Raw genomic sequence first — 14,614 nt, forward strand, 5'->3', positions numbered from 1 at the left:
ACCTGAAACTTCTTGTTACCCACAAAAGTACTTTAAATTGATTTCTTGATAAATGAAGCACAACTGCATTCGTTTATCACAAGAGCTTTCAACAACTAAATAAATCAAAACAAAATAAATCAACCGTGTTGCTGCTGAAAGTATATCCCACCACCCTGCACCGCTTCAAAAATGCATGTAGCGTCACAAACCTAATGCTTTCCAGAAACATCCTCTCAAATCAGACCCCTAAGGTATCTGAGATAACTTTGACCATGGAAACTATGACGAAGAGCAAAAAGACATCTGACAGAGTCACAAGTGAGAAAGACAGCCTCTACAATACAGAAAAAAAGAAAAAACAAACAACATTTCTTGAATGAATAAAGAAAGAGGTGAAGAAAGGAGGGAAAGAGGCAAGCGGTCCTGACCGTGTTTATCCTGCAGGCGTCTGTGCCCATTTTGTCCTGCTCTCTTTCTGTCCTTCTCTCCTCATGCAGTTTTAAACAGACAGGCAGCTTGCAATCTTTCCCATAAGGTGATAACAGCTCCCCTGGAGCTTTCCTCTTCTTCTTTTTCTTTCTCTTAGTCAATCTCTTTCCTCCCTTTCCCCTGTTTTCCCTCCTCCTTTTCCTCTTACAGTACTGCTCCCTCTCCCTCTCTCTCTCTCTCTCTCTCACTCTCTCTCCACCTCCACACACAGGTAACCCCTTTCAGGTGCCCCTCCTGGGTGTACGGGAATATTCTGGCTTGGGAAGCATTATTCAGCTCGAGCCAGCCAATGCTACTCGGCTGTACATACAGCTGTACACACACACATATGCTTGTTGTAGAGCGTGAACGGACGCTCGGAGGACCTTGAGCCCTCCAAATATGGAGCGGGGAATGTAAACACAAAGGCGGAGTTATGTGTGGGTGGAGAGACGGAGCGCAAAAGAGACAAGGGAGGTATTGGTATAGTAAAGAACAAGAGTAGCAGGTAAAATGGAACACACAATGATGAAAGAGAGTGAAAGAAAGATAACGAGGAAGAGAGAAAAAAAGCATGCAACTTTTAGTCGTTTGGCAGCAGAATTCCTTCAGACTGTTTGTTGCTACGACTGGCAATAATTACAGACATACAGTGTGTGTTTGTGAGCGTGTGTAATTCTATATTTGAGTTTATGTATTGTAAATTGTAAAGGCTGTTTGTGCTCCAACCATAAGGTATCTCTAAATTACACAGCTGCTCGAGACGGAATCACACAACCAGATGTGCATCAAGCCTCAGTCCCATATGACACACACACACACACACACACACACACATACATACACATTAAGCTGTTGGGATTGATTTTTTGCAGTTGTGCACAGAATCTCCCAACCTTTAAATATCCGGCCCAGGAATTTCCAATTCTTGTGCATTGCCCTAAAACACTAAACTATGTGCAGAAGTGAAGGGTAAACAAAACAAGTGCAACTTATTTGTTCCCTGATCACTTAACTTTAACTGGACAAGGAATTTCGTGGAGTTAAACACTCACTATATTCTACTGTTCAAAAGTTTAGGGTCAGTAAGATTTTCTTTTTAGAAAGAATGACAAAATATTTAAAATTGTTTTTTTCTTTTTTTTTACGTATCACAGTTTCCACAAAACTATTAAGCAGCACAACAGTTTTTTTTCACAACCATGATTTCTGAAGGATCATGTGACTCAAGACTGGAGTAATGGCTGCTGAAAATTCAGCTGTGCCATCACAGGAATAAAAGAGCTTGTAAACTACATTCAAAATGAAAATGAGAATAATTCGAAAATTTGACAAATTAGTATAATATTTCCCAATTACTTTTTTAAATGTACAGTACATTTGATCAAATAAATGCAGCCTTGGTGAGGGTTAGATACTTTAAAAAAAGAAAAAAGAAAAAAAAAAGAAAAAACATTAAAAAATTTTAGAGACCCCAAACTTTCAAAAATTAGTTTACCATATCCATAATATTTTAAGAAAAGAAGAGAGAATTTTACATTCTAAATGCATTTTTTTTATTATTTAGAATTCTTATTATATTTTAATCATTTAAATTTAATTCATGTAGAAAATTAATTTTCTACATGACTGGTTAATGTTTTTATCAAATGTACCAAATGTTCAGAAATAAATATCATAGACACTGGTGTCTTGCAATATAAATTATTTATACTGAAATAAAGGTTTACTTACAATTGTCATAAAATGTTCCCCCTTTCATGTGACAAACTACTGCCAAAATAACCAAAACATTGTTATAATGGCATAAAATTAAGCTGTCAATAAAATCATCTTTGCAAGACATTAAGACAATGATTTTTTTTTAAATACAATCTTAAAATGTCAACTCTGCTACCTTGATTTAAGATAGTAAATATCTGATGACTGAAAAGTGGATATTTGTAAAGATATCATCATTGAAAGCACACTGTAGTTTCAAAATATTGGGCACAAGACTTGTAAAATCAAACTGAATTGTACAGCGGTCAACCCTGTTACTGTTAAACGTTACTTTTCAAAAGGCAAAATTAAATCTCAATGAAGATTGCTTTACATATAACCTTATTAGACTGGAAAATGGATACATTACAAACAATCCAAATACTAAAATACTATTATGGTTGCCATCACCATTCAGCACATCTGTTTCACCTCTGTCTTACTTCTCCTTGCCTAGAAGACAACTCAAACTGCCACTAAATGTTAGTCCACTCGTTAGTCTGGCTTTGAATAACAAATAAGTCATTTGGGTCTGTTATGTCTGAGCTCCATCGCTCTCCTTTTATATCCTGACTCGCTCTCCTCGACAAAACATCATGTAGTTTGAACAGCTCTGTCTTACAGTTTATTTAGTGCAGCAACCTAAACATTTACAGTAATTACAAACCTTCAAGGAAAACAGCCAGGGCAGCAGCGCTGAGTACTGTGCGATACTATGGTAACTGGCAGGCTTGGTTTGGAGCTCATTATGGTCTGGAGGCCTAAGGCCAAACTAGATTAGATTAGGGTCAAATACAAGAACTTGACTATTATTATAGGAGGTTAAGTTTTCCATTTATTCTGAACAGTCCCGCGCGGTCTCATATGTTCCAATTAACCTCAGCAAACAGTTCCCAGACTTAATAACAGTATTAAAGGTAAAGCGTGTTTCCTGTCGCAGACCATAACTTGACAATTACTAGACCATAACGAGCCTATTCAATATTTCAATATTTTTTTTGCTGAATTACAATATCATTCAAAAGTTTGTGATCAGTAAGAGTCTTTAATGTTTTTGAAATAAGTATTTTAAGGCTATATTTATTTGATCAAATATGCAGTATTATTATGGAATTTTATTACAATTAAATAGAACTGTCTTTTTTATATATATTTTCAAACGTAATTTGATATCTAATATGCTGATTTGGTGCTCAAGAAACATTTCTTATTAGTGTCACTGTTAAAGGAAACTGTTACACATTTTTTCAGGGTTTTTTAATGAATAAAAAGTTTAAAATGAGCAGGATTGCTTGAAATATAAATATCCTGTTACATTATAAATGCCTTTACTATCGCTTTTGAATGATTTAATATGCCCTTGCTGAATAAAAATGTATTTCTTCCAAAAAAAACATTTATATTCTAGTTCTATTCAAGACCAGTATTCGAGACATTACGAAAAGCTTGAGAAATCCAGTGCTACCTGCTGCTGTAAGATTTTCAGTGAAGTCCCATTGAGCCTGTAGTGAATCCAGAGGGTCATTTTCAGTGACAACTGCTGAGCTGTTCCTCCAGTGGCCACAATCTTGAAATGGAGAAACACAGAGTGTTAATTTATTACTAAATTAAGTTCTACCTGAACCAGCCATATTGAATAATCCACATTCACAAAGATCCATAAAACACCTTTCTTTCCAGAGAAATGTGAGGATACCTGAAGCAAAGGATATGTCTCTGTTGGCAATTTCTGAAAAGAGCAGCTCCACCACACCGTTGTCTGGGAATCTTGGATCTTGAATGGAGACAAGAGCAAATGATGACTGAAAGGGATGAAAGGCATGGAAAAAACTACGCTGCACAGCAATGTGGGAACATCAACACACAGAAGTTCAATGACAGCGTGACTTGTAAGCACATTCTTCACAGCAATGTGACGGTTTTCTCTTCTGTCCATCCAAAATTACACTTGAGTAAGGCTTCCCATTGCGTAAGGAGCAGAATGAAGTGTTTGTGTAAAGAGTTAAGTTGTCTGTCTCTTTCTCAGATCTGCTTGGGTCACCGTGCGTCTTGTCTGTCATTATTTACCAAAAACAATCAGCACTTGCTCACATGCTCAGTCACGAACACACAAACAAAACAAACCTGTACTAAAAATAATGAAGAATGTTGGCCCACAAAAAATGAATTTCACATTACATACTAAATATCAAAAACTGCTTTTTAGTGGCTGTATAAAGTCAGTTTCTTTCCATTATAAAAGGAAAACATATAACGACAAAGACAGGTATTATTTCTACAATAAAACAAAAACATTAGTATGGATACAAAATTGTTCATATATATCTGCCATCATTCCAGGATTTTCACAGATGCTTTGTATTTTCCCCATTAGTTAACTATATAAAATATAACATGGGGAGTTATATAAATATTTACAGTTAAAAACGTCTGATCATATTCATTCCATTTCAGGGTTATTTTAGTATCACTGAGAAACTATTACTATTTTTATTAATATTTTTTATTAATTTTTATACTTTGTTTTTTTTTTATTTAGTTAAAAGTTTCAGTATTTGCTATGTTTTTGTAATTTTTGGTTTTATTATTCATATTCATTATGAATAAATATGTCTTTATTTTTGAAAATGAGTAACACCACCTTGGCAACTAGCTGAAGTTAAACAGGTTTAAATTTTGTTTTATTTCAGTTAAAGTTGTTTTTTTTCCTTCCTCCAAGTAAAGACTTTTTTTTTATTTGTTTTTTAATGTTTTTAGTTTTAGTTTCAATGAACTATAATAACCCTGGTCCATTTGCTCCATATTTAAATCAAATCAGTTTCTCAGGTTCACACCAGTGTCCTAGCAGAATAAATCACAGGCATAGTTCATCACATTAACTATGAACTTTTTCCAATACCATTCGTCAACCAGATTTACGGTTCAAATACTTTAAGCCAACATTTCGAACAATATATCTATTGATTTATCTGAAAAGATAAAAGAGTTTGTGCAAGATACAAAATAAACATGATTTGGTTTGTTATTTTGCAAATCGAAATACCTTCATAGATTCTTATCTTCAAAATCCTTTGGGGCACTGAGTGCAAAGATTTGACCAAAACCACTTTGTGTACCTTTGTTTGCATGATCAAGGTCTTCTTTCTGCAAAGAAAGTTGGTCTCCACACAGAATGCCGGTGTGGAACTGCACACCAAACACTGTCTCGTGGGTCCTCGTGGAATCATTTTTATGATAACACGCAATCTGCAGAGAAAGAAGAAATGAAGATGATACAGTGTGCAGTTTTTGTAAGATTAGTGCAGTGTGTGTGTGTGTGTGTTAGAGACAGAGGGACCTCTCACCATGAAATCACCTTTGAGCATCTGTGGGGGTTCCAGAACAAAACACACTCTGTCTGTCTGACCTATGGCAACCTGACTGAGAGTTATAAACAAGCACTAAATATGCACATATTATAATTGCATGGATAAACATGATACACATAATATGTCCAGCATTTTACAAAAGCACTTTTCTATTATATTCATATAATATCTGGTGACTTACTGCACTCCTGATGTGTAAACTGTCTGTGTGTCTTGATACACTCTGATAAACAGCTGACACACTGAAAACAAAACAAAAAACCCAGTGGAAAATTGTATTACCTTTTTTATAGTTCACATAATAGAGATCTCAGTAAAGTTTCATTAAGTATCAACTTTGTCCCAGATGTTTCTTTTCAACTTGCAGAAGTTGAAAAGAAGTCTGTAGAAATAATAGTAGAAAATAATTCAACTAAATACAGATGGCATATTGTAAATTGAGAACTGTAAATTTAACGGAGGTCATAGCTTAGATAAAACGGCTTTGAAAGAATTTGATACAGAAATACTTTTTTCAGAATTTATAAATTTGGTTAATGCTATACAATTTACATATACAACTTTTGGAAGTCAATGATCACCAAAACAGTTTGATTACCAACAATCCTCAAAATACCTTCATTTGTGTTCCACAGAAGAAAGAAATGAGAGTAACGTGGCATAACTTTATTGAAGAACTGAGCGATTCTGAGAACGATCTGTTCTCTATTAATGTACAAGATAAATAATTGAGATAATAAATGGAAAGATAAACTCTAAAATTATTTGGAAACTAAAAACACTATTTCACTTAAAAGTTATAAGACTGATGTAGGACATATGGGTGTTTTCATCACCTGTAGGGTGGAAGTCAGGAATGGGATGGATATTAATGCCATGGATGAAGAGTGGGGAAGAGTTCATGCGGATCTGATGGGTAAGGAGTCTGCCAAACACCTGCACATACCTAAAACAGCCACAAACACCTCAGTCACTCATACTGACACAAGAAAAAATAAATCAAGCCTCATAACACCAGCCCAACTTCAGATGATGTCAATCACAAAAAAGCATAACGATGCATCAACATGGTTTTATTTGGCAGTTATCAGCATTTTAACACAAAAGGATTTAGGAGGAAGAAAGAATGCATAAATATTTTCATAGCCAAAGGTGTGAAAAGTATGGAAGCCCGTTTCCACCACAAGATTAAAAATAAATAAATAAAAAATGCAATTCCAAATTTTTATTCCAAAATTCTGTCTTGTTTTCTCAAAATTCTCAGAACTGTGAAATATAAACTCAGCATTATGAGGAAAAAGTCAGAATTGCGGTATAAAGTCTTACTTTTTTCTTGCAATCCTGACTTTTTATATACTTTCTAGTTTTTATCCCCAAGTTTACATTTCGCAATTCTGTTTTTTGTTTCCCCCATGGAAGAAAAAAAGGTAAGTCTGACTTTTTATCATATAATTCAGATTTTTTTCTCAGAATTGTAAGTTAACAAGCAACTGACCCTTCGCCGGGAGTTTGAATTGCAATGGCAATCTGACCAATCATAAAGCAGATTCAGCCATTTTGTCCGACAAACCAACCAGACAGGAGAATAGATTAACGTTGGTGGACTTGAACTTGAAAAATTGTGTATACTGACATCTTTCTGCGGTTGAAACAAGGTACCTTCTGATGTTCATTCATGTTTATTTTGTGCTACAATTAGTAAAGAGGAAGAGATGATCGGTTCATGTGCCGCTTGAACTAAGGCGCAACAGTAATCTGTCAAAATGGCATTTATTGTTTGAATTTCTTAAAAAAATGACCAAATTTGAAGGCTGCTACTTTGTTTAATACCAAATGTAACCTGCTCTGTCTTGCCTGCTGGCATGATGTCAGTTTCCTCTTTGCTCCGCGATGCATTTTTCACTGTGTGTGAACATCATGCAAAAACATCGATCTTCGTGTGGTGCCATGGCATGTCGGACGTAACAATAGTAACTAAGGGGGCGGGTCTTTGCGAAGGGTCAATTTTGACAAAGTTAACATCTCGCAATTCTGACTTTAATCTTTAATCTAAAATTTGCATGATATACTGTAAACTTAGAACTGCGAGGACAAAAACAAAGTCTGTTGTGAAAACAAGCTCCCAAAGAAAAGAGTTACTGATTCTAAAAGCTGGAGAAAAAAAAAATCACATTCTTTGACATTTCTCCATTGATTTAGTGCTATTCTGGGTGCACCTCACTATCAAAGAGAATAAATAGCTTCTTTATAGTGTTGCCAAAAACAGCTTCTTTATGTTGTTCCAGCAACAGGTCAGAGAAAAATATTTATATTGCCATTTTCAAAGCTTTACAATAACTCATCTTCCAAAAAGTGTTTCTAAAGTAAATAGAGAAGGAAGAACATAAGGGAAGGAAAATGATAGTGCACTAAACATCAGGGGAAAAAATAAAACTCTTGCTCAGTTTGCACGTGCATGAGGGGTGACAGGCGGTGTCTTTCAGTATGATGTAAAAAAGAAAATACCAAAGTGTAAAATGAAGATATTTCATAGAAAAAGGAAGTGGGAATAATATCAGGATGTCCAGATTGCATAGGGGGATTTCCTCTCATGTGTGTGTCCCTGTGTGTAACCTTCACTCATGACAGACTACTGAGTGACCGACAGCAATGACAGCACCAACAACTCAGTATGCTTCAAGGTGAAAAGCAACAGGAAGAAGGGGAAAAAGAAAGTTAATGCATAAACAAATGAGCCTTGCCTTTTCTGAGATGGAGTCATAAGGTTAACCATTTTATCACTGCAGAACTTCTTCATGGAGTACAGATCTAATGCATGTTCCTCACTGAAAGACAGACAGGACACAAATTAAAGAATAAACAAATATTTTTGTTTGGTCAATTATGCAATCATTTAACACACAGTACATGCAACAACATGCAGCCATCACATCCGCACTATCAATTCACAATGTTTTTTATATTTAAATACAGATTTTTGAAATTATGCCAGATTAAGCTATTAAGATTAATATCAGACATTATCATGTTACAGCAGAAACTTGCAGGTTTGGAACAACATGAGGGTGAGCAAATCATGAAAAAATGCTCATTTTTGAGTGAAAAATCCCTTTAAAGATCTTAAAGGAACAGTTCATGTTGTTCCAAATGCATGACTTTCTTTCCTCCAAATGAGTAATTACGACAATTGCTCTTATAATATCACCCTCCAGTGAGTGTTTAACTTAAGAAACTCTGCAACTGGATCACTGAACAAATCATTCAGACTAGATTTGTGAACTAGTTCAAACAATTGACTGAAAAGATTCAAATCAAAAAGGATTTGTTCAAAAACTGGACATTGCTTATTTACATTTACATTTAGCTGACACTTTTATCCAAAGCGACTTACAATTGCTATATATGTCAGAGGTCGCACGCCTCTGGAGCAACTAGGGGTTAAGTGTCTTGCTCAGGGACACATTGGTGTCTCACAGTGGATTCAAACCCGGGTCTCTCACACCAAAGGCATGTGTCTTATCCACTGCGCCATCACCACCCCTGTAAGCACCACTGCTTATGATTACATTTTTAAAAAATTCATGACTTGAATTTGAATCTGTTCTTCGCATATAGCTAACATGTGAATTCTGAAGACTTTAAATATAGTGCATAATCAAAAGGACTGTTTTTATGGTCTATTTAGAAGAAAGCGCCAGTGACCATTTATTGTAATCACACAGAAGCTCACACAGGTTTAGAATGGCATGATGGTGAGTAAATAGTACCAAAATGGCAATTGTCTTTTAAAATATTTTTTTGACTTGTTAACAATGCATATGAATTGTTGAGAAGTACCTGGTGGAAACATTAGATAGCTGGATGTAAGAAGATATTACCACACCCACTCTGTCTTTGCTGCCCTATGAAAGACACAGGAAGAAGTTAACCAACCGTGACATTCCTACAGGACGAGTCAAAGTCCCAGACAAATAATAGACTTTAAACCTGAGAATGAACAGCAAATATCTTTAAATCTCACTTTGCAGTGTAGCAGCAGCACGTTTTCAGAGTGTGCCCTGAGCCAGTTGTCCATGTTTTTACACACTGAACACAGCAGATGGAGCGATGGAGCTTGTTGTTCCGGCCATCCCAAATCCACCACCTAACAGTCAGAAATGTGAGGTAACAGTTAAACATATACCTTCAAAAGTTTGTGGTCAGTTTTTTTTTTTTTTAAGAAATTAATCATTTTATTCAGCAAGGTTGCATTAAATGTGTCAGTGTCAAACGTGTCAGTAAAGACATTTATAATTGTACAAAATAATTCTATTTCAAATCAATGCTGTTCTTTTAAACCTATATTCGTGAAAGAATCCTGATTTTTTTTTTTTTACCATGATTGCCACAAAATAATATTAAGTAGTTTTCAAGATTCATAATAAGAAATGTTTCTTGGGCAGCAAATCATCAGCTTTTCCATCACTGGAATAAATTACATTATAAAATATATTATAATTATTTAAATAATAATAATAATATTTAACATTATTTTAAAATACTATAATATTCAATATTATAATAATATTTATATAATAATACTTCTCATTATTGCAATTTTTTATTATTATTTTGGATCAAATGAATGCAGAACTGGTGAACATAAGTGACTTATTTCAAAAACATTAAAAATCTTACCAACCCCAAACTTTTGAGTGGAAGGATGCATAGCATTACACATCTTTAACATGACACACAGTTTAACTTTACCCTGTGATTCATCCAGCTGAGATCATCACTGTGTTTGGATAATTTAATGACCTGCATGCAGGAAAATGAAGGTTTTGTTCCATGTGACTCCAATAGCAACAGTCTACTATCAGTCAACAAACACACACAATTACAGCTGATTTGTTTGTTTTTCTTGTCTGCTCACCATGTATCGATCCACATATTTGGACTGCAGCATCTGCGTGACGCTGCGCAAGTTGTGCTGGTACGTCTGCTCTGTGCAGGACTGGTGGAAGGTGATGCCAATAATACGCTCCGTAATGTAGTCCAGGTTAAATTCAGATCCCTCCGCCATCACGATAGTGTTCCCTCATGGGAGGAGATCTGCAGAGAGGATGAGACTGGCTTCAGTTCAGTAATGTACAGTAATGTAATAATCTGTAGGTTCTCTAACACATCATTTATATCAAATGTATTAGTCTTGAATACACTCTTAATACACACATTTCACACTCACTAGTTTTAATGCATGTAAATTATTATAGTAACACTGCACATGCATGCAGTGAGCAAACACATTACAAGAGAAATCGTCAGTCATTTTATGAAAGCCGTGTGTGTAGTAGTGTTCTGTAGTGGAAATGCTGATAGTGGAAATTATATTTTCATAACGTCTGTAATAAAATGGTCATCTCCTTTGTTAAGAGGTCAACTTTTTTTCTGCATAATTTGACAAAATTACAGCTTGACTGGAAATGACGAGCTAAAAAAGCTAAATTATAGTTAACTTGATTTTTCTTCACACATCAAAGGCTTGTTTCATAAAACAATAAGGCAGATTTATTTCAGTTAGTCTGACGTATTGTCAGTTGATCTGGTTCAAAATAAGTCAGACTAACTGAAATAAGCCTGGCTTACTTGGTAAACTTGTTTTATGAAACAGGCCCCAAGTCATTTAATTTCTTTTCATTTCTTTTATTTATAAAGCACAATAAAACAACAATAGTTGACCATTGTGCTAAACAATATAGAAGGAATCAAAATACATAAAATTGTCAAATCAAGACAAACAAATAATAATTTGAAATAATAAACTCCTGTTGGCTCATACACTAAAAGCCCTCTCAAAGAGGTAAGTCTCATATTCAATCTCCAGCATGCCACAACAACACAAATATGTAAATCATGTTCATAAAATAAATATCAAACTTACAGGTACATCTAAAAAAAATTGAATATCATGAAAAAGGTCAATATTTTTTGTCACTCATTTCAGAAAGGGAAACCCATATATTATATAGATTCATTACACATAGAGTGAAATATTTCAAGCCTTTATTTCTTGAAATTTTGATGATTATGGCTTACAGATAATGAAAACCCGAAATTCAGTGTCTCAGAAAATTTGAATATTACATAAGATCAATAAAAAAGGATATTTTAAACAGAAATGTCAGGCTTCTGAAAAGTAGGGGAGAGCGGGGCACAAAGTAACACTTTTTGACTTTCTCAAATTGTGTGAATCCACTTCGTGTTCAGAGTATAACTTTTTTATCCACAGTAATTTCACACTTGTCTAGTACAAATATGTCGCTTTGTTTCATAAATACAGTGTATATGTTTTTCTTTATTTACCCTCAAAAATTGGAAGTGAAATGTGACAACATGCCCCGTAGGTGGAGTACATTGTAACAGCTGAGGGGCACGTTGTAACATGACCATATGACATCCTAAAATGTTATCTGATCTCATGAAAAAAATATACAAGACAAACTAAAATATTTTGTCAATAAAATAAAATGATTATTTATTTTAAATAAAATAATGGCGTTTTTTAATAATTAAAAGTAATCTGATTTTTCAGTTTGACAATGAACATATTGCAACCATGCCTGGGACGGCCCATATAACCGAGCCAAAATGCTTTCCATATCTTGAAATAATATTTTCTGAACATTAAACAATGATTGTCAGTCTTTGTTCACCTGTTTCTCATTGTTTCTCATTAAAATGTATTAAAGTAAATAGTGTGAATAACATAGCTAATGTCATAGAATAGCACGGCAGGGCAGATTGTAACGCTGTGTTACAACTTACCCCATCTGCACAACTTTAATTTAAAACCGGTTAGTGTCTTCTGCTAGTTATCAAAGCATTAAAAAAAACTATCTAAACTGATAAATAACAGATTGGAGATTAAAATAACAGCAGATTTCTCTCATTTTAAATTAGTAATAAAAACTGAGATGAAAAATTTACTTAAGCCATAAATATAATTTTACTATGGTAAAATAAATGTTCAGCGATATCTTCAAAAGACTTTTGAATTTTGGCGCACTTTTTTTTCTCTATATAATGTTGATATGGTAACTAGTAAATACGGTAAATTTGGATATGCTAGCATGTGCGGAAATATTTAAAAAACGTGTGTTACAACTAACCCCGCGTTACTTTGTGCCCCGCTCTCCCCTATGTTCATTTCTATGTACTCAATACTTGGTTGGGCCTCCGTTTTCATGAATTACTGCATCAATGCGCCGTGGCATGGAGGCAATCAGCCTGTGGCATTGCTCAGGTGTAATGGAAGCCCAGGTTGCTTTGATAGCGGCCTTCAGGTCATCTGAATTGTTGGGTCTGGTGTGTCTCATCTTCCTCTTGACAATACCTCATAGATTCTCTATGGGGTTCAGGTCAGGTGAGTTTGCTGGCCAATCAAGCACAGTAACACCATGGTCATTGAACCAGCTTTTGGTACCTTTGGCAGTGTTGGCAGGTGCCAAGTCCTGCTGGAAAATGAAATCAGCATCTCCATAAAGCTTGTCAGCAGAAGGAAGCATGAAGTGCTCTAAAATTTCCTGGTAGATGACTGTGGACTTCAGAAAACATAGTGGACCAACACCAGCAGATGACATGGCAGCCCAAATCATCACTGACTGTGGAAACTTCACACTGGACTTCAAGCAACATGGATTTTGTGCCTCTCCACTCTTCCTCCAGACTCTGGGACCTTGATTTCCAAATGAAATGCTGATAAAAGAGCTGATAAAATGAGCTGATCAAATGTAAAAACTATAACTTGAATGCAATGTAAGTCGCTTTGGATAAAAGCGTCTGCTAAATGCATAAATGTAAATGAAATGCAAAATTTACTTTCATCTGAAAAGAGGACTTTGGACCACTGAGCAACAGTCCAGTTCTTTTTCTCCACAGCCCAGGTAAGACGCTTCTGACGTTGTCTCTGGTTCAGAAGTGGCTTGGTAGCCCTTTTCCTGAAGACGTCTGAGCGTGGTGACTCTTGATGCACTGACTCCAGCTTCAGTCCACTCCTTGTGAAGCTCTCCCAAGTGTTTGAATCAGCTTTGCTTGACATTATTCTCAAGCTTGCAGTCATCCCTGTTGCTTGTGCACCTTTTCCTACCCAAATTCTTCCTTCCGGTCAACTTTGATACAGCACTCTGTGAACAGCCACACCTTTCAGTAATGACCTTCTGTGACTTACCCTCTTTGTGGAGGGTGTCAATGATTGTCTTCTGGACCATTGCCAAGTCAGCAGTCTTCCCCATTATTGTGGTTTCAAAGAACAAGAGATACCCAGAATTTATACTGTAGGGATGGTCATTAATTTAAACTCAAATGTCAATATTCTAATATTTTGAGATACTGATTTTTGACTTTCATGAGCTGTAAGCTCTAATCATCAAAATTAAAACAAAAAAACTTTTGAAGTGTTTTACTTTACATGCAATGAATCTAAAATATATGAAAGTTTCACTTTTTGAAATAAGTTACAAAAAAAACTTTTTCATGATATTCTTATTTTTTTTTTTAAATGTACCTGTAGTTATTACTAGTTCATATTTATTTTTTTAATGTTACTGCTAATATTTATGATAGTTGTATGATGAAGTTTAAAGGGTAAAACAATACAATCTATAAACTACCATTAAAAAGTGAATTATGCTCAAAAAGGTAGAATTCACATTAAAAATATTAAGTAAAACTGAGAAATTTTATTGCAATTTAAAATATCTGTTTTCTATTTAAATATATTTTTAAAATACAATTTATTTCTGTGATGGCAAAGCTGAATTTCCAGCATCATTACTTCAGTCTTCAGTGTCACATAATAACATTATTCTAATATGCTGATTTAATGCTCAAGAAACATTTCTTATTATTGTCAGTGTTGAAAACAGTTGTGCTACTTAATATTTTTGTGGAAACAATGATACATATTTTCAGTATTCTTTTATTAAAAGAAATAAAATGACGTCTAACAAAATAAATGTCCTTATTTTTCTGAACATCTGTCTCTTTTTAATTAA

At 34.7% G+C, this 14,614-nt stretch overlaps 1 protein-coding gene across 4 annotated transcripts in view; it reads right to left on the reverse strand.

Annotated features, from left to right (window-relative positions):
* Positions 1 to 14,614, reverse strand: part of LOC306880603 (tensin-3-like) — a 44,823-nt gene that overhangs the window by 28,884 nt on the left and 1,325 nt on the right. For 2 of the 4 annotated variants that reach the window (XM_079434232.1, XM_079434233.1), the window contains 11 exons: positions 10,495 to 10,673; positions 10,329 to 10,379; positions 9,601 to 9,723; positions 9,417 to 9,481; positions 8,321 to 8,404; positions 6,416 to 6,525; positions 5,761 to 5,821; positions 5,556 to 5,631; positions 5,328 to 5,457; positions 3,908 to 3,985; positions 3,677 to 3,778 (listed from right to left, as the gene is read on the reverse strand). In XM_079434232.1, coding sequence (XP_079290358.1) covers positions 3,677 to 3,778; positions 3,908 to 3,985; positions 5,328 to 5,457; positions 5,556 to 5,631; positions 5,761 to 5,821; positions 6,416 to 6,525; positions 8,321 to 8,404; positions 9,417 to 9,481; positions 9,601 to 9,723; positions 10,329 to 10,379; positions 10,495 to 10,644 — 1,030 coding nt within the window. In that variant the 5' untranslated portion in view covers positions 10,645 to 10,673. The remainder of the gene's footprint in view (positions 1 to 3,676; positions 3,779 to 3,907; positions 3,986 to 5,327; positions 5,458 to 5,555; positions 5,632 to 5,760; positions 5,822 to 6,415; positions 6,526 to 8,320; positions 8,405 to 9,416; positions 9,482 to 9,600; positions 9,724 to 10,328; positions 10,380 to 10,494; positions 10,674 to 14,614) is intronic. The other 2 variants (XM_079434234.1, XM_079434235.1) reach the window with 1 other exon arrangement.

The sequence above is a fragment of the Barbus barbus genome (assembly GCF_936440315.1).
Source record: "Barbus barbus genome assembly, chromosome: 14".
Taxonomy (NCBI): Eukaryota; Metazoa; Chordata; class Actinopteri; order Cypriniformes; family Cyprinidae; genus Barbus; species Barbus barbus.